Source organism: Bos indicus, chromosome 5, assembly GCF_029378745.1.
Source record: "Bos indicus isolate NIAB-ARS_2022 breed Sahiwal x Tharparkar chromosome 5, NIAB-ARS_B.indTharparkar_mat_pri_1.0, whole genome shotgun sequence".
Lineage (NCBI taxonomy): Eukaryota > Metazoa > Chordata > Mammalia > Artiodactyla > Bovidae > Bos > Bos indicus.
In genome coordinates, this window is record NC_091764.1 from 107,450,000 (window position 1) to 107,468,906 (window position 18,907).

Genomic DNA, 18,907 nt, shown 5'->3' on the forward strand with positions numbered 1-18,907 from the left:
GCGGCTGCTCCTGCACGTTATTTATTTCCTCTCTTCTTCCCGCCGAGACGACCCTCCGGTCAGGAGAGCCGCCGCCGGGACGCAGCAGGGGCTGCAGAGGCAGGGAGCACGGAGGGCAGGACCACTCAGGAGCCCCCGGCCCGCCCCAAGGGGGCCATGAGCATCAGGCCGGAGGCCCCGCGGGAGGAGGGCAACGCTGGGGACAGGGGCCAGGAGGCAGAGCTTCGGGGCCGAGCTCGGCTGAGCCAGCAGCGCCGGCTCAGACAGGCCACCCAGTTCCTGCACAAGGACTCGGCCGACCTGCTGCCCCTGGACGGCCTCAAGAGGCTTGGCACCTCCAAGGACTGGGTGAGGCTGCCCTCTCCCCTCCCCTCCCCCGGGGGAGCTGGGACCCCCACCTTCTCTGGCTCTGCTGGGAGGGTGAAGACCCCAAGCCTCCAGACACCTGCCTGCCCCTGGGGTGGGGGGAGGCGGCTCTGACTTGTGGGTTCACCTTGACCATTCCTGGCTCCTCACCGGGCTGTTGCCATGGCTTGGTGGCTCTGGGGGACCCTATCTATTGTTCGGCTTCCCTAGAGAGCTCCAAGCTTCCCTCCAGGGAGGTGAAGAGCACCGGTTAGAGCAGAGGCTTGCAGGGGGCTGTTTACTGCTGGGCCCGGAGAACCGGTGGGTTCAAGGCTGTGATTCACTCCTCTCCCAAAACCACAGGTCCAGGCACACGGGGACTGGACATTCATTGCCTGTCGCATTTACCCCTGCTAGAACACCAGCATTTCCCATGGCTCTGGCCTGGGCACCCGGCTCCTCAGGGCCCCCCGGGTCCCTCCTAGTTGATGTGCCCTTCCAGGCTCCTTTCCTTCCATCCCTCTGCAGCAGCTGTGCACCCCCTCCCCGCCCACCCACCAAGGATACTGGGTCAGGGAGCACCCACCAAGGGGTGGGTGAGTCAGGGGACAGCTGCATACGCTCGCTCCCCTCTGCTCCCCGCTCTGACAGAGGGAAGGGCTGAGAGTGTGGGCTTCTGCAGAGCCTGGAATCTTGGGTTCAGATCCTGGCTCCAGCACTTGGCATCTTGGGCAAGTTACTTTCTGTCTCTGAGCCTTGGTTTCTTCATCTGTTACATGACGATAAAAATAACAGGTTGTAGCTCATAGAGAATGTCAGGGTTACAGCAGCTAAACCTGTAAAGGGCTTAGCACAGTGCCTGGGAAATAGGGAGCGCCGTCTAAAGGCTGTTATTCCTCCAGCTACTCTTCTGTTTTTAATGTTTGTTTATTTTGGCTGCGCCGGGTCTTAGCTGTGGCATGCAGCAGGTGGGCTCTAGGTCCCCTACCAGGGATTGAACCCGGGCCCCCTGCACTGGGAGCACAGAGTCTTAGCTGCTGGACTCCCAGGGAAGTCCCTTCTCCAGTCACTCTTACTCCTCCATTTAGCCTGAGAGAGAAAGTGAGGCTCACGGGGTCCAGAGAAGACGAGATGGCTCTGGCCTCTGGCTCAGGAGAGAAGAGAGCTTCTGTAGAAGGGCTGGGGGCACCCTGTCACCTCTCTCACCTAGTAGGCAGGGGATTGGAGAGGAGGGACTCCCGCAAGGGGAGATATTTGAGGCTATTTCCAGGGGACCTCAGGCCACTCCAGCAGTCCCCTCTTCCCAGAAACCTGGAGCCAGACACTGTTCCTCACTTCTTTTCCTGAACCAGCCCTCTCTTTCCACATCCCTCCCAGCCAAATGTTCCCCCTCCAGGAACCTGGCCCAACAGCACCCCCACTCAAGGGAAAAGTGAGCAGGCTGAGATTTCAGTTCAGAGAATGGCCTTGCCAGCAGCGTGCACAGCTGAGACCCCAAGGGAGCAGGGAAGCAGGTTCTTGGCTCTCATCGGCCCATCTTCATCTGTTCAGCCCTGGCAAAGGGGCTCTAGTAACACTGCTGTTCCAACATGGAGATTCGGCCTTCTGCCCGCAGGACCTCTCAAATTGATCTGGAGCAGTTAGCTTGTGTGGCTTGGGGAGTGAAGACACAGCAGTTAGGGGGACCCTGTCTCCCTCCCTGGGTGACTCTGGAGCACGCTGTATGGGAGTCGGATCAGAGCTTGTGCCCCTCGTGGGAAAGGTGGGCGGGCCGCCCTTCCCAGCCGCTCCCAGCGCTCGCCGCCACTTTTCCCAGAGCTGGGCTTTCTGCTGGCAGCCTGCCGGCAGGAGTAGCCTCAAGGGCCTCATTAAGCCCAGGGTAGAAAAACAGTCCCAGGCTCTCATGGAAGGAGGGCAGGTGAGGAATCATGTGTGGAGCTTAGAGGGACACAGTCATTCTTCGGTGGGCATTTATTGAGTGCCTACTGTATGCAGAGCCGAGCCCTGGGATATAAAGAGGAGTGAGTTACAGACCTGACATCAAGGGCAGAAAACAGCGGTGAGATGCATGACAGGGTGCGGGGGACAAGAGATGCAACACTGCCCCTGCATGGTGTGTGGACAGAAGAACGCAAAGAGGTCAGAGAGGGCTTCCTGGAGGAGGTGAACCCTGCCTGGATGACAGTACACTCTTGGAACCCCAGACTGAAAATCAAAGCCTCCCTCCGGAGAGCAGTTTCTGAACAAGTGAGTTGACCCTGTTACCCAGGCTGGCCTACAGAAGGGTGAGGACTTTCAGGAGGAGGGATGAGCAGGGGCAGAGGCCTGGACAGCCTGGCCCAGGCAGGGCAGCAGAGGGAGATGAGGCAGTGGCCAGCTCACCAGGCTGTCGCTTCCAGGCAAGCAAAGTGGGGAGAGGCAGGCTCTGATGAATTTTTTTTTTTAATATTAAAAAATTTTTATTTATTTGATTGTGCCAATTCTTCATTGTGACATGTGGCATCGTTTGCAGCATGTGAACTCTAGTTCCCTGACCAGGGATTGAACCCAGGTCTCCTGCATTGGGAGCGCAGAGTCTTAGCCACTGGACCACCAGGGAGGTCCCTCTGATGGATTTCATGCAAGGGAGGGACAGGTTTAGTCTGATGGGTTGCTTTGCGCTTCTCAAACTTTCCTGCGAATGTGGGTCATTTGCACGTCTTGTTAAAACAGGGTTCACACGGGTTATTTCCACATCTTGTTAAAACAAGGTTCCGATTCAGTAGGTCGTGATTCTGTGCTTCTAATGGGTGACAGTAAAGCCGCTGATCTGAGGACGGCACTTCGAGTAGCACAGTCTCAGAGAATCCCTGGCTTTGAGCAGGTGGATTCGAGAGGCAGGTTCTTATGGACTAACGGAGGCGTCCCAGGAATGCGGGAGAGCTGTGCTGAATGAGTCAGTAACAGAAGGCAAGGTGGGCTGTAAACACGGGAAGCGAAACTGGTGGAACTGAGAAGTGGCTGGACAGGGCGGCGTGGCTGTGGGGGAAGGACGGGAGGATGGCTCCCAGCTTCCTCGTGAAGAAGATTGGGACTTTCCTTCTTGTTCTTGTTTCTTTGACTTCTTGTCATCACACTGTCAACCCTGGGATCTGTATCCCATGGAAGAATGGGGTCAGAGGAAGGAAAAAAGAAAAAATGTCCCCAAATTTGTGTTGTAGACAGGAGACAGAATTGCCACCTGCCTCCTAGCATCACACCAGTGCCTGCAAGGTCACGTCTAACTCAGGACGGACCCCTCCCCTATCCCGCATCTCTCCATCACTGAGCTATCCATTGGAGTCCTGGAAACCAGCATGATTTGATGCTGGGGCTTGCTCTGCTATCATGATCTGACCGCTGGGACCCTTGGGGAAGCTTCTGCCCCTTCTTACTCCCGGGAGACTCAGGCCAGGGGCAGGGCTGGCAGGAGAGCATGGGACTTGTGAGCTGGGGGACCGAGCAGACCAGGCACTGGGGTTCAGCATCTCCACATTTTGTGATGGAGCAGCAGCCACACAGCGTGATCCAGAGGCGCCTGGTGGTGGAGGGGAGCCCGGGCCGGCCTCAGGGGGAGCCTCCCCGGGCACAGGCCCCGATCCACGGCCAGGAGAGCAGGACGAAGACCAGCAAGCCCGAGAGGCCAGCGCTTCTGGTCAACTGCAAGGTGAGACCCTCTCCTGGGCCTGGCTCCCCTCACCCACCCTCCCTTCTGCCCCGGAGGTGAGGAGGGGTGGGGAGCCAAGGCACTCCTCCTGAGCCTGGGCCTAGAACTGGGGTCCTCCACGTTCTTTGTTCCCTACTTCCCCGTCTTTCAAGGCCCACAGGACTCCTTTCCCATGAGCCAAGCATCCTCTTTAAACTGTGGTGTGCTCTACACATGAATGACGCACACATGTGGGTCACGCAGCCCTCCTGGGAAAGCTCACGCTCCAGGCCACAGCCTTGTCATGTCTGAGCCCTCCCTGGCACACGCCTGCTCCCTCCTGCCCGACTTTGCTGGGTGCCTCCTCTGCCTGCTCTCGGGTGTTGTCCCATGTCCTTCCAGCCCCCGCTGTCACCTCCTCCAGGAACGGTCCCCGACTTTCCTGATGAAAGGGCCTTTCCTCTGGCTCAACATCTAAGGTTCTAGCCCCTCAACCCACAGGCCTAGACACTCTGTCCCCGGACTGGTGACCCTCCACGCCCAGTTGCCTCTGGAGGAGCAGCCTCCTCTGCTGCCCCTCCCACCTGCCATTGCCATACACAGCAGACCTCAGCAAACGCGTAGAAGGAGGAAATGACTTGTTTTGCGGTATCAAGTGCAAACTCAAACGTCTGTTTTTATCCAAAAGAAAGCAGCCTCATTCTTCACCTGCAGTGGCGAATCTGGTTCCTAGCATTTCATTTCCTAATTGGTGCCACGGTCCCCGCCCCCACCTCTCCTCACTCACATCCCAGATCCCCCCCCAAAGGATGCACTCGGTCCTCCTCTCAGCAAAAGGAGTTCCATTCGGTTCCTCCACTTCTGATGGAATTCTCCCCAAACGTATGCGCTCACCACTCACAGCTCTTGATCTGATCCACTTCTGCCTCAACTGTATGACCCCCAGAAGAATCACTCTTAAAGACTCAGTTTACTCCCTTCATTCATTTCTGAAAGGGACTTATCAGGGGCTGGGAAATATGACAGAGTCAATCCCACCCCATTCCCCCTTGTGCCTGCCCCCACCCAGCCCCACCCCCAGGGACTCACCGTGACCCTTCCCTTTTCTCAGTGCCGGGACCAGGATCTTCAGGTGGCGGTGGACACAGGCACCCAGTACAATCAGATCTCTGCTGGATGTCTCAGCCGCCTGGGGTAAGGCAGGGGTGTGGGTGTGGGGGTGTGTGTGTGTGTGTGCTCGCGTGCGCACGAGGGTGATGGAAATATTCTGAAATTAGATAGTGATGGTTGCAGAACTCTGCTGTCTACTTTAAAAGGGTGACCCTCGGCAATTCCCTGGTGGTCTAGGGACTAGGACTCTGGGCTTTCACTGCTGTGACCCAGGTTCAACCCCTAGTTGAAGAACTGAGGTCCCACAAGCTGCATGGCTTGGTCACACAAAAAAGTGACTTTCATTATATATATGAACGTATCTCAATAAAGCTATTATTTTACTGATATTTTTAAAAAATATGTAACAAACTCTACTAATTTTATTATTACTTTATTTTATTTCTGGCCATTCTATGCAGCACGTGGGATTTTAGTACCCTGATCGAACCCGAGCTCCCTGTCATGGAAGCTCAGAGTCTTAACCACAGGACTACCAGGGAAGTCCCAATAAAACTGTTTTCTTCATTTTTTATTTTTAAGAGTTGGTGGGGGCTCTGGCCGATAAGACTGGATTTAGACCCTACTGGGGCCAGGGATGGGCTGCAAACCCAAAGTGTGGTGGGAGGGACATTAATGGGGTAGGGGTGGGAGGCCGTGGTGGTCATAAGCCTTGCTTCCCAACCACAGGTTAGGGAAGAGGGTCCTAAAAGCCCCAGGTGGGGACCTGCACCCGGGGCCCCCAGCCCTGGTGGAGCAGCTGGAGCTACAGCTGGGCCAGGAGACCGTGGAGTGCTCGGCTCAGGTGGTAGGTAAGTCCTCGCTCCATCAGAGCCCAGTGTCTGTCTCAGCAATTCTAGCTCTCCCTCCTGGGTGGGGCAAAGGCAGAGCCTCTCAGCTCTGGCCAACACAGACGAGCCACTCCACCCCCAAGATGCTCCCATTATCCCCCAGGTTCTCGGGCCCGGGCTGGGGTGGGAAGAGAAGGGCGAGGGCTGACGGGGGACAGCAGTGTCCTCAAATGGTTCCCGCAGATGTGGAGAGTCCTGAGCTCTGCCTTGGCCTCCAGACCCTGCTTTCTCTCCAGGTAAGGCGATGCTCACGCTGGTACCACACCCTGGCCTGACCCGGGGCCCGGGAAAAAGAGGTAGGAGGCGTGGGTGTGGGAGCGTGGACCAGGCTCCGTCCCATAAGAACGGAGTTGAGGATGTGGAATTTTACCCTCGCTTCCTTAGAGGTTCCTTATCTGCCCACAACTGAAGAACATGGAGAACTTGGTCCCTTCTTGACAGTGGTCTGGGTGCATGAAATCGGGGAGGCGCAAGGAGTAGGGCACGGTGGGAAGGAAGGGGGTCACCTGCCCAGGTGAGCTCACTGCCCCCACCCACAGTGCTGCATCGACCTGGAGCATCATGTGCTGCGGCTGAAAGCCCCGTTCTCAGAGTTGCCCTTCCTGCCTTTGCACCAAGAGCCCGGCCAGTGACGACGGCAGCCCCGGACAGTCCCCTGGGGGAAAACTCCCTGCCTCAGGAGGCAAAGCCCTGGGGGATGGGGCATGACTAGAGCCTGGTAGCTGCGGACTGTCCCTGCTGTCACCACCCTAACCCCACCGTCCCATCTCCCTGGTGGGCAGCCACACTCCTCTGCTTCTCAGCACCTGCCCTGCCTCCCGGGAAGAGCGATCCCTAGAAAGGGCCCAAGACCTCAGGGTTCTGGTTTTCCCATCCTCTCTTATCCCCTCCCAAGAACAGAGCCACATCAGGACTGCAGAAAAGGACATCGGCAAAGCGGGGCTCCAGGCTGGGCCCTGGTGCGGCCGGGATGCCCCGAGTCCGAGGCTGCAGACTGCTGCCTGTCCCTGCCTGCCCCGTCCACCCTGAACACCCTCGAGGCCTTGATTCCACGTTGCTCACCTCACAACTAGCCTGCCCCCTCACCGGCCCTGGGCCCTGGCCCTGCTGGCCCACGTTTCCGATTCTGTGCTCGGCTGAGCAAGAGAGAAACCACCGTCATGACAGGGACGTGTCGGGAGAGGAGCGCCCGGTCCACGAGGCTGCGGGCTCTTTCATCAGCTGCCTTTTCTGGGGCTACAAACGACTGAAGCCAGTTATTGTTTGATTGCCCTGTGCAAACCCTGGATATACCTCTATGACTCACTCCAAACACTTGCCCTCCACCTGCTTTCTCACCTGTGGGGCGCCTGAACTCTGGGTGGGGCGCATGTGGAGAACTGCCCCCCAAGCCAGATGGGATGGTGGGATTGTCAGCACCAACTTTACCTAGCCAGTATTCCTTACTTCCAGGACTATCCACCTCATTCGACCTTCCCACCCCTCACCTCTGGCCTCCTGAGCTTGAGCTCATCTTCTCTGGCACCAGTAGCTCTTCCCAACCCCCACCCCACCCCAGCCCTGAGTCCAGTAAAGACCCAAGGAGGCTCTGCTACCTTCACTGTGAACAGAGGATCCCAAACCTTAGGGCCCAGGCGCCTGGTGTCCTTCTGTCTGAGTCCCAAATCTGGGGGAAGAGTAAAACAGTGGTGTAACTAACCTGACTAGGGGACTACGTCCCTTGGGTTGGAAACAAAATCCAGAGCCTTGACTAGGTTAGACCAGAGCAGGCCCAGGAAAGACCGTGCCCCCTGGACATACCTTCCTCAGCTATGTCCCTGGCACCCAGAAGAGGGGCTCCCTGGTACAGGTGCAGGAGCGTGCTGGCCCCTGCTGTCACCATGATCCCTGCGCTCCTGGGTCTCACCCTGTTCCTCCCCTTCCACCTGTTGCTTCCGCCATTGCAGACCCCAGGCCCAAGAATGCCCTCCGCTCAGCAGCGACTTTGTTGGAGTAAACACCCGTTTCTCTAAGCTGGTGTCCTTCTCTGCTTCTAGGACGCTACATGATTGCCCTGCCCTTACTCCCAAACAGGAAATATGAGCGTGGACCTTCCCCTGGGGTGACCTTCTGGCTGGGGTCAGTGTAATTGAGAGTACAGGTTTTCCAGTTCCTCTGAACACAGCTCACACACGGTAGGGACATTCTATGTTGCCCTCAGCACACACGTGTGCATGGACATGCAACCTGCAATGTAAAAACCACTGACTCGGAGCAGAGGAATCCACAGCAGAAGGGATATAAGGAGCACCGGGTACCGTTCTGATTGTCGTTGGGATTGAAAACCCACATCAGATTTTAAAATCATGAGCGTGAACAACCAACATACTTAGAACCATTCTGTACTCAGTCACCACTGTGTCTCAGTACAGTATTTAGTAAACCACAGGAGATACCCACTTTATTCCAACACTTTCATAAATGACACTTTATTATAAAAGAGGCTTGTGTTAGGTGATTGTGTCCAACTGCAGGCTGATGTAAGTGCTTGGAGCACAGTTAACACAGAGAAGGCTAAGCTGTGATGTTCAGCAGGTGGGGTGTGGGAAATGCATTTTCCACTTAACGATATTTTCAACCTATGATGGCTTAATGAGGGTGTAACCCCACCATGGTGGAAGAAGATCTGTGGTTCGCCATTCCTGTAACAGGAATGTTACGGGAATGTAAAGTCAGTCGCCTGGAGCTGCAGGAGATGGAACTTGTGGGGGGCTGGGCCCTCACTGCCTTCACCCTTCTAGCCCCAAAGCCTGGTTTCCTTTCAAGTTGGGGCCCCACAAGTAGGGGGCCCTGTGTGTGTAGCCACTCCTCACAAACAACAGGAGTAGGGGGCTCTGGGGAGGGGCAGTGCCTGCTGACGGGACAGGTGAGGTACACAAGGAAATGGGCAGAGGGGCAGCTTGTCTCTTCCTTCACCAAGACGACCAGGGGGTCTACAGTCCCCAGCACCCAAGGGTGCCGCCATCCTTCCCCAGTAATGTGCACTCCCTGTCTTCCAGATGCCAGACAGCTGTGGGGGTGGGGGCGGCGGGGAGGTTCAGAAGGCTCCTTGTTCTGCCAGGAAGCCGGTCCACCTAGGTAGGGTCCTGGGGGCCCGCGGGGGAGCACTGTGGAGGCTGGTTTGGATGGTAGAGGGTTTGGTGAAGCAGGGCGCGGGCGGCGGGCAGCTCATCAGGATCTGAGGGCGAGACGGAGGCTGGTGGGTCTGCTGGGACCTGTGCCACTGGGTGCCTGCAGCCACAGGCCCCAGGGCTCACCCACACCCAGCTCTCCCAGCAGCCCCACCAATCCCGGGTCTCACCCACGCCCAGCTCTCCCAGCAGCTCCCGGAACTCCGGCTGGGCCTCCAGCACTTTGAGCAGGTTGGTGGACTCCATCCGCTCCAACTGCACCTCCCAGTACACGTAGATCTTCTGGTTGAACGTGACGTACACGAGGCAGGGGCTGTTGCGGCTGTCTTTGCAGGCATACAGGCCTGGGGGGTCGGGGATGGGGAGACAAGGTTGGGAGGCTCAGGCCCCATGGGTGTTTGTGTCAGCAGTTTCCAGCCGCCCACAGACACCGAGCAGAGCACTGAAGGCCCCTTTCTGTTTCTCCTCTGTTGGGAACTCAGTAAAGCAAGGAAAACAGTAAGATATCTGGTCCATTCCTGACACGGAGGGAAACCCCGGCAGGACGGCGTCCCAGGGGGTGTTTGCCGAGTTCCTGTCTCAGTGGCAGCCCCGGGGAACACAGGCAGCTTCTCTCGGGTGACGACCCCTCTCCCCAGGTCACTGGAGCGAGGGGACAGGTGTGCTGGGCACGGGGCAGGATCCCACCTGCACAGAAGGCGCGGATGTTCTCGTCCACCTGGAAGCGGACGACGGTGCGGTTGTGGTCGATGATGTACGTCTGGCCGTCCCAGGCACAGGCGACCACCTCCTCATGCCCGTTGCCCTGAAAAAGGCCACACAGCGGATGTAGGGGTTGCTGGGAGCCTCTGAGAGAGGCCTCCTGCGGGGGTGCTGCTCACTTCAGGGGGGTCAGACCTCTCCAGGGAGCCCTAAGAGGAGGGAAGACTTGGCTGTGGAGGGAGAGTGGCCCCACTGAAGGAGGCCGCCCCCCTCCCCCAGGTCCCACTCACCGTGACATCCAGTTTCTCAAGGGCGAAGAGCTGGTGGTCCACCTGCACCGACCACAGCAGCCTGTCCGCCTCCTCCATGAGCTTCAGGGTCCCTGCGAGGAGAGGCAGGCCGGGCTGGAGACCCCATCTCTGCGCAGATATCCGGGCCCATGACCACCCACCCTGCACAGCCCACGGCTGACCTGGGGGACTCACCATCCAGGGTGCAGAGAGCAAAGAGGCCAGAGGCACTGCTGTCGGGGCTGTGGCCTAGGTGGGAAGGGATTTGGGGTGGGGGCGGGCAGGGAGGAAGGACCAGAAGAAGGAAAGGTGAGATCAGAGCCGGCACTGAGGGTGGGGAGGGGCGGCTAGAGACCGAGGGAGGCCCCGCACCTGCCCTCCTCCCCCCTCACCCCTGCACCCGCCGCCCCACCCCACCCCCGCCGCCCCCACCTCGCTTGATGTTGCCGATGAGGTGAGTGGAGACGTTCTTGTTGTGGATGCGGCCAGAGGTCTGGTGCAACACAACGTCCCGGGCAGCCAGGGGCTCCCTGTGGGGAAGGGGGTGGGGGTGGCGCTAAGTGGGAGCCCAAGAGAACCTGGTTCTCCCAACCCCTTGTGCTCATCTCTGTATGAGATTCCAGGGTGTAGACCAGGTTGGAGACTTGACAGCCCAGCCCGCCTGGCCCAGGGGGAAGGTCAAGAGACAGGGAGAGAGCGCGGAGCTGCCAGGCTGGAACCCCAGAACCTCCTCAGTTGCCACAACTCATGGCCCGGACTCCCTGGCCCCAGAACAATCTTCCTTAATGGGGCTCTGGTGCCAGCGCGGGGAATCGGCCAACGCAGCTCTGCCAACTGCAGACCCGTCCTCGGCCCTGGGAGCCCACCTCAGTGCCAGGCACACCACTGTCCACAGACCCACACACCCCTTACCGAGTGCCCTCCATGGGTCCCTCAGAGGTGGGGGTCGCCCCAGGGTCCTTGTTCCAGGTACACAGCAGAATCGCATAAGCACAGCCTGGCTGAGACACCATCAGTTCAGGAACACCCAGGGGCCCTGGAGTCACCGAGAGACTGTCCACCTGCACCAGAGGATGGGGGCTTACAGGGGGCTGGGGAGAGAAGCGGGAGCCTGCAGAGGCCGGGACAGGAGGGTAGGAGCCCTGGGACACATCCTTAGCCTTCAAGGACAGCAGCAGGGGAAAGGCAGAGTCCACGGGGACCACCCACCACGACACACCACACCCACCGTCACACCCTTGACTCAGCACAGCGGCCTTTCCTGTCTGCCTGTTACCCGCCGTCTCCCCTAAGACTCTCATTGGAAGTGAACTCCTCCGGGTCTCAGTCACAGGGCGATTTTCCCTTCTTCCCGCCTGCGCCTCAGCCCCAAGTCCCCTGGAGGATGGAGCCCCTCCCCACCCCTGGTCTGCGGTCCCGGCCTCAGCTGCCCACCTGACCCTCCAGCATCCACTTCTTGAGCGACACCAGCTGCCCCATCGGGTGCTCGGCGCCTTCACCCAGGTCTTCCCAGCGGAAAGCCCGGACGACTCGGTCTGTGTAGCCCACCACCAGCTCACAACGGCCATCACCATCTGCACATCCGGAAAATAAGACGGGTTTGGAGCCACGTCTGCCTTGGTCAGCTGAGTCCTGCCAGCACGCTCTCCCCACCCCTCCAGCACCAGCACTTTTTATCAGGTTCAACCTCGGGCCCACCTGCTGGAGCCTGGGACCCGCTCTCTACCCTCCCTCACATCCAGAACCAGGCAGCTGCCTTGCAGGGCCTGTCATCTCTTCCCTGGGTACACGACTCCAGTGTCTTGACGCACCCATATCCCTACCAACACCCTCTAGACGGCCTCTGGCCCAAGTACCCGCCCCGCATCCTTGACCTTGACCTTGAGGGCTCACTCCCCTCAACCCTGACCTGTTGCTCAGATGACCCCTCCCAGCAGGGACTTCCCTGACAACTCCTCTCAGAACAGCCATCTTTCCCTCAACACCCTCCAGCCCCTTTCTTGATGTATCTCCTCTATACCTTCGAGTGTACTATTTCATTTTCTTACCCCATTTCTATTGCTTATTTTTTGTCGCTACCTTGTAAATGTCCAAGAGGGCCATGATCTTTGTCTGTTTTATTCAGTACTGCAACCCCAGTACCCAGGACAATGCCTGGTTTATGACAGGAGCGCAATAACTCGGCGTTAAACGCATAACAACTGCCCAGACGAATACTGACAACCCCCCAGCTCCCTTGACCCCTGCTCTGCTGCCCCAACTCCTACTCCCCAGCTGCCTGCAAACACAGCCATGCCCACCGATGTCGCTGATCAGCATGACCTTGGTGTTGGCAGGGATGTGCTGCTTGAAGACTGGGCGCTGCTCCTCCCCACCAAGGGTCTCGTGGTGCCCGGAACCATCCAGGGACTTGGCAGGCGTCAGGTCACACAAGTGAAACCAGCCCTCGGCACTCACAGCCACCACCAGGTTCTGGGCGAGACGAGGCAGAGGAGGGGGCTGGTGGTCAGAGCATGGGAATCGGGGGTGGGCCGAGAGAAGCCCGGGGGGCCCCTGGGCTTCTTACCTTTCCTTTATTACACACGTCTCCAACCCCAACGCAAGTGAGCTGCAAGAGAATAGAGAGGGGCTCGGGGGACGCGCCTAGGGACCCCAGTGCTCCCTGACCTCCTTGCAACTCTGTCATTCGCTGAAAGCGCGTGCACATGGCCCGCGTCAAGAGGCTGTGCTAATCCTGTTACCGTGCTCTGGGTCCCGTGTACCAGACAGTGGTATGTGGACCTAAAGCAGTGACAACAACTTGGGCTTAAACAAAACAAAAACTACACGTATCAAGGGAGCCAGACTACCGTGTCTAGACCTAATCAAATGACCGCCCCCGTTTTCTACTGTACTTCATACCAACGGACAACCTATGCAGATCCAGGAGTACTAGGGGAGTCATTCCATCACATACAATGAAAACCAGCCCAGCTGTGTACGTGTGCACCTGTGAGTGACAGCTGGGTGAGCTCTGCCTGGGGGCTTCCCTCCCTGACTCAAATGAGCCCTGAACCAGGAGCTGGTGGCCAAGCACAAGCTGGGGAGCTCGGTGGGGGCCCCCAGCTTCGACAGTGCCTGGACAGGAGGGACCCAGGGTTGAATACTGACCATTCCCTGGCAGGAGCAGGTGAGCCACGGCCGGCTATCATCATTCTTATACACTGACAGCTTTCCGCTGGTGTCCCCCACCACCAGTTCATTTAACTTCAAATGGAGAGAGAAGAGAGGGTTAGGCTGGGGTCCTGCTGAGCCATGCAAGGCCTTCTAGACTCGGCCCACCCTGCAGAAACCACAAGACCTCAATCTGTATCTTCATTGACTTTATCACAGATATTTTGAGACCAACACAGCCATGGTTTCCCAGTTTATTTCCACGCAGCGGTGTGTGGGCTTTGAGAGCAGGGCAGCTCAGACAAGGGGCAATACAGAATCTGCGATCCATCTCAGAAGAGCCTGACATCTGAACAGCTCAACGCCCTACCTGCCTGCCTTTGGCTCTTCTAATTCACCCTGATGCGTGGGACAAGTTTTGAAAACAACCCCACATATGCAACTTTGGGGGAATTTAGGGCTTCCCTGGTGGTTCAGATGGTAAAGAATCTGCCTGCCCTGCAGGAGATCTGGGTTCAGGAAGATCCCCTGAAGAAGAGAACGGCAACCCACTCCAGTGTTCTTGCCTGGAGAATCCCATGGACAGAGGAGCCTGGTGGGCTACAGTCCATGGGGTCGCAAAGAGTCGGACACGACTGAGTGACTAACACACTTGGGGAATTTACCTTCAGAGTTCATACTTAATCAGAGGCCAAATAAAAACAGTGGTGGCTCTGGGGCACTCCCTCCTCTAGCAACAAGATCTTTTGATGTTGGTGCCTCTGAGCGGGCCCAGGTGTAAATGGTGAAGAGGCTCCAGACGCTCCCGGGAGCTTAGCCACCACTTGAAGGCAGTGGTGCCTGCATCTCCACTGGAGGTGCCTGAGGGGCAGCATCTGAGTTCTTGGCCTCTAGTGCCCTCAAGTGGTGGCCAAGCTCCCAGGAGGGTCTGGAGCCTCTTCACCATTTACACCTGGGCCCTCCTTTCCCAGAGGTTCCCCAAAGGCTGGCTGCCCTTTCAAGGGGATAACCATGAAAACCAACTGGCTCCACAAACCTATTTCCAGATGTCCTTTCAAGATTCCCCCTTAGGGGGACATCTAACACCCCTCCTGTCCTCATATGAATACTATTTTCTCAAGAGATTTTTTTTTTTCGCCATGCAGTGAAGCATGAGCAATCTTTTAGTTTCTGGACTAGAAAATCAAACTTGTGCCCCTTGCAGTGGAAACGCCGAGTTTTAACCAGTGGACTGCCAGGTAATTCCGTTAATAGACAAATTATAATTTTTTTTTTTTTTTTAAGAAACAAAGAAAAATCAGAATCAAAGAGAATGCCCAATCAGCCCTTTAGTTTTTTTTTTTCAGGGAAAAATCTTTGGTGGGGATCCAAAGACAGATGCCACAGACTTGCAGTTTAACAACTGCTGAGAAGGACCTCAGTCAGCAAGGGCACAGATGCAGGGATGAGACTCATAGAGCAGTGTGGTTAAGTGTGGTGAGCAAGCAGGTGCCGCTCAGCGGGCAGAACCCAGGCCAGAGCAGGCGTCCTAGAAGGGGACCCTTCCAGGGTACTCCACCTGCTCCCCAGCATGGGTGCTCCTAGGCGGTCCATCCTGGCCCTGGCCTCTGGAGGTCACTCGGTGACACTACAGAACCAAGCTGCAGAGCACAGCTTCACTCAGAAATGCTAACAGAAAGGAAGTGAGTTCTCTCTGAGTGGGTGTGTATTCTATCCCTGGCTTCCCCCTCTTAGCAGGAAATAAATCACTTGTAAAAAACTTTAGGTGAATGGTTTATCAGGATGAAATAAAAGTCTTTTTTCTGGCCTGGAATCTCCTAAGATTGGCCTGGAGCACCAGTTACAAAATGTCTATGTACACTCATGCAGGCTGAATGGACCACATCCTATCACTAGCCAACTACCTCACCTACTTGCCCTTCTTTTAATTACATTTATTGATAACAGGCAAAGCCCCTCAAATTGCCTTGAGATACATAATAACATCTGCCTTTCCTAACAACCCTCATTTAGTCAACAAACATTTATTGAGTGTTAATTATGCACCAGGCATTATAGGTGTTGGAAGGGAATACAGCAGTGGAAAAAAAGATTAAAAATTCCTGTCATTCTGAAGCTTACAACTTTTTTTTAAAGGGTAGTATAATATACCCAATGTTGCAGAACTGAGTGTGCAATGCAGTTAGAAAAGTACAATTTAATTTCAAAAAAAAAAAGTAACACTGAAGCTATGAGAAAAGGCATATAATCTTCCCTTTTAAACAAAGAAGACGATCCGATAAAATGGAAAATGACTATCTCTAGAGTCACTTCGGTAATTTACTACTCTAAAATGCCTCCCTTGATTTTCTCATAAAATTATACTGCTTAGTATATGAAGAAACATGAAAGCCCAGAAAACATAATACAAATTTACGAGAATAACTTTTTCCTCCCTAGAGGAGGTAGAGCAAAGAGGCCTCAAAATACCTTTCCCATCACAGGGCAAAGGAGGCTAGGGGCGGGGCAGGATGGGGTGGGGGTGAGTGGTGGGATGTTTTAGCCCTATGGCAGAACGTGAAGAGGAACTAAAAAGCCTCTTGATGAAAGTGAAAGAGGAGAGTGAAAAAGTTGGCTTAAAGCTCAACATTCAGAAAACGAAGATCATGGCATCCGGTCCCATCACTCCATGGGAAATAGATGGGGAAACAGTGGAAACAGTGTCAGACTTGATTTTTCTGGGCTCCAAAATCACTGCAGATGGTGACTGCAGCCATGAAATTAAAAGACGCTTACTCCTTGGAAGGAAAGTTATGACCAACCTAGATAGCATATTCAAAAGCAGAGACATTACTTTGCCAACAAAGGTCCGTCTAGTCAAGGCTATGGTTTTTCCTGTAGTCATGTATGGATGTAAGAGTTGGACTGTGAAGAAGGCTGAGTGCCGAAGAATCGATGCTTTTGAACTGTGGTGTTGGAGAAGACTCCTGAGAGCCCCTTGGACTGCAAGGAGATCCAACCAGTCCATTCTAAAGGACATCAGCCCTGGGTGTTCTTTGGAAGGAATGATGCTAAAGCTGAAACTCCAGTACTTTGGCCACCTCATGCTTAGAGTTGATTCATTGGAAAAGACTCTGATGCTGAGAGGGATTGGGGGCAGGAGGAGAAGGGGACGACAGAGAATGAGACCGCTGGATGGCATCACCGACTCGATGGACGTGAGTTTGAGTGAACGCCGGGAGTTGGTAATGGACAGGGAGGCCTGGCGTGCTGCGATTCATGGGGTCGCAAAGAGTCGGACACGACTGAGCGACTGAACTGAACTGAACTGAGTGTATTCCCAGGGAAAAGAGAGCGTAGAACAGGGAGGTGAGGATGAGACGCAGGTAGCCAGAGGGCAACAATGTGCTTTGCATTTAGACTGTGAAATAGAGATTATGGGAAAAAAGCGTCCCGCACCCTCAACAGCCACGGCCCCCTTCGATGCCCCCACCCTAGAACGCTTGGCACATTTTAATCAATGGGCTTATGACATTTCTCTATTATTGTGACTATCGCGCAGTGGGAGTGTTCCGTCCACTTTTGAATTCCCCAGAATTTCGCAGAATCCTCGGACCACAATCCAACACTAACGACAACGCTGAGGCTTCCCTGAGCCTTCACCGAGCACCAGACTCGGTTCGGGCCTGTTCTACTGGTATTAACACACTTTAACGACGGGAGAAGGAAGGAGAGGAAAGGGAGATGGACACTGAGCTTGTAACTCAAGCCAAGGATGGCCGGCCAGGCGAAGACTTCCCGGCCAGGCGCTTAAAGCCGTCCGGTGGGCCGGGCCAGGCCGGGTCGGGAGGCAGGTGCTCCTGCGGAGCCGCACACGCACTCCTTGTTTATCTTCCGAGGCTCTGAAAGGGAAGCGGGCCACGGAAGGGCGGGGAAGCCGGCCATGCAGTTTATTGGTTCCTCCTGGACACAAGTCATTGAACCACGCAGCAGACACGTTACGCGAGCCCCTAGAAGGACACCGGACCAGGGTTCCGGAGCAACGCAGCCAGGACACCTTGAACCGGACCTGCCCACACGGCCCCTCCCAGTCCATTTCCCCTAGCGCCCGTGCGCACGCGCGCGGACCGCACCGCCCAGCCTGCAGGGCACGCCATCCGCTCCCACGCAGCACGTAGGCGCCGGCCGCGTCCCCCGCCCCTGGCTCCGCCCCGCGTGCGCAGACGACTGCGTCTCCAGTGCGCATGCACCGACCGTGTCGTTGTCAACGTCTCCGAGGCAAATGGCGTGTGGGAAGAGGCTCCCGCTGAACTCTAGGGCTACGCGCTGTACGTAGCTAACCGACCTCATCGCACTTCCGAGGGCTCAGGGACCGTGAAGCCCCGCTAAATGTTCCCCGAGCCCCCCTCGACAGCCGCCCGAGCGGAAAGGCCACCCAAAGCGGAAAGCTTCGTCAACGTCTGAACCTCCAATCGCGGCCTACCTCGCTAAACCTCTGCGAGGGGGCAGGCCTTCCGGGCGCGCCGGGCGTGGGGGCGGGGCTCCCGAGCCTGAGTTGAGTGACAGGGCCTCGGGCCACTCCTCTTCTCCGCAGGTTGCGGCCTGTACGGGTCTGCCGAAGCTGGCGGGGCTGAGTCGTTTCCTTGACAACAGGGCTCTCGAGAGCTTGACCTAATAACCTTGACCTCGTGCTTTGTTGCACTGGCAGTGAAGATTCCTAGCCCCTAGACCATCCCTGAGAATCATAACTGTAATAACCAACGACTCTGTGGTTTCCAACAATGTTTTTTAAAAAAACAAAACTGTAACATCTCTTTGCTGCTGCTGCTGCTCTGTCGCTTGAGTCGTGTCCTACTCTGTGCGACCCCATAAGCGGCAGCCCACCAGGTTCTGCCGTCCCTGGGATTCTCCAGGCAAGAACACTGGAGTGGGTTGCCATTTCCTTCTCCAATGCATGACAGTGAAAAGTGAAAGTGAAGTTGCTCAGTCGTGTCCGACTCTTCGCGACCCCATGGACTGCAGCCCACCAGGCTCCTCCGTCCATGGGATTTTCCAGGCAAGAGTACCGGAGTGGGTTGCCATTGCCTTCTCCGTAACATCCCTTTCAGTTCAGTTCAGTTCAGTCGCTCAGTCGCGTCCGACTCTTTGCGACCCCATGAATCGCAGCACGCCAGGCCTCCCTGTCCATCACCAACTCCTGGAGTTCACTCAGACTCACGTCCATCGAGTCGGTGATGCCATCCAGCCATCTCATCCTCTGTCGTCCCCTTCTGCCCCCAATCCCTCTCAGCATCAGTCTTTTCCAGTGAGTCAGCTCTTCGCATGAGGTGGCCAAAGTACTGGAGTTTCAGCTTTAGCATCATTCATTCCAAAGAAATCCCAGGGCTGATCTCCTTCAGAATGGACTGGTTGGATCTCCTTGCAGTCCAAGGGGCTCTCAGGAGTCTTCTCCAACACCACAGTTCAAAAGCATCAATTCTTTGGCGCTCAGCCTTCTTCACAGTCCAACTCTCACATCCATACATGACCACAGGAAAAACCATAGCCTTGACTAGACGGACCTTTGTTGGCAAAGTAATGTCTCTGCTTGTCAATATGCTATCT

At 56.1% G+C, this 18,907-nt stretch overlaps 2 protein-coding genes across 3 annotated transcripts; one reads left to right on the top strand and one right to left on the bottom strand.

Moving 5' to 3' along the window:
- Positions 1-34: 34 nt before the first annotated feature.
- Positions 35-8,021, top strand: NRIP2 (nuclear receptor interacting protein 2). Its single transcript, XM_019959957.2, has 6 exons — positions 35-348; positions 3,875-4,030; positions 5,121-5,203; positions 5,849-5,970; positions 6,193-6,245; positions 6,549-8,021. The coding sequence occupies exons 1-6, from the start codon at positions 157-159 to the stop codon at positions 6,639-6,641; spliced, it is 699 nt and encodes a 232-aa protein (XP_019815516.2). The 5' UTR covers positions 35-156; the 3' UTR covers positions 6,642-8,021.
- A 427-nt stretch (positions 8,022-8,448) lies between these two features.
- ITFG2 (integrin alpha FG-GAP repeat containing 2) lies at positions 8,449-17,780 on the bottom strand. Of its 2 annotated transcripts, XM_019961699.2 has the most exons (12): positions 17,558-17,780; positions 13,322-13,417; positions 12,738-12,779; positions 12,472-12,643; positions 11,606-11,745; positions 11,084-11,232; positions 10,604-10,701; positions 10,367-10,420; positions 10,172-10,263; positions 9,867-9,984; positions 9,350-9,523; positions 8,449-9,226 (listed from the first exon to the last, which is right to left on the bottom strand). In XM_019961699.2, the coding sequence occupies exons 1-12, from the start codon at positions 17,651-17,653 to the stop codon at positions 9,123-9,125; spliced, it is 1,335 nt and encodes a 444-aa protein (XP_019817258.1). In that variant the 5' UTR covers positions 17,654-17,780; the 3' UTR covers positions 8,449-9,122. The 2 variants fall into 2 exon arrangements, with proteins under 2 accessions (XP_019817258.1, XP_070646398.1); XM_070790297.1 differs by lacking the exon at positions 12,738-12,779.
- Between the last annotated feature and the right edge of the window lie 1,127 nt (positions 17,781-18,907).

Excerpts from the sequence above, each read along its gene's own strand:
- NRIP2 (XM_019959957.2), top strand. The coding sequence starts at position 157 with ATGAGCATCAGGCCGGAGGCCCCGCGGGAGGAGGGCAACGCTGGGGAC. Across the intron at positions 349-3,874 it reads TTGGCACCTCCAAGGACTGG|CAGCCACACAGCGTGATCCA; the intron begins GTGAGGCTGCCC and ends GTGATGGAGCAG. Across the intron at positions 5,971-6,192 it reads GTGCTCGGCTCAGGTGGTAG|ATGTGGAGAGTCCTGAGCTC; the intron begins GTAAGTCCTCGC and ends TGGTTCCCGCAG.
- ITFG2 (XM_019961699.2), bottom strand. The coding sequence starts at position 17,653 with ATGAGGTCGGTTAGCTACGTACAGCGCGTAGCCCTAGAGTTCAGCGGG. Across the intron at positions 12,780-13,321 it reads CCTGCTCCTGCCAGGGAATG|CTCACTTGCGTTGGGGTTGG; the intron begins GTCAGTATTCAA and ends ATTCTCTTGCAG. Across the intron at positions 10,264-10,366 it reads TGCTCTCTGCACCCTGGATG|GGACCCTGAAGCTCATGGAG; the intron begins GTGAGTCCCCCA and ends CTCTCCTCGCAG.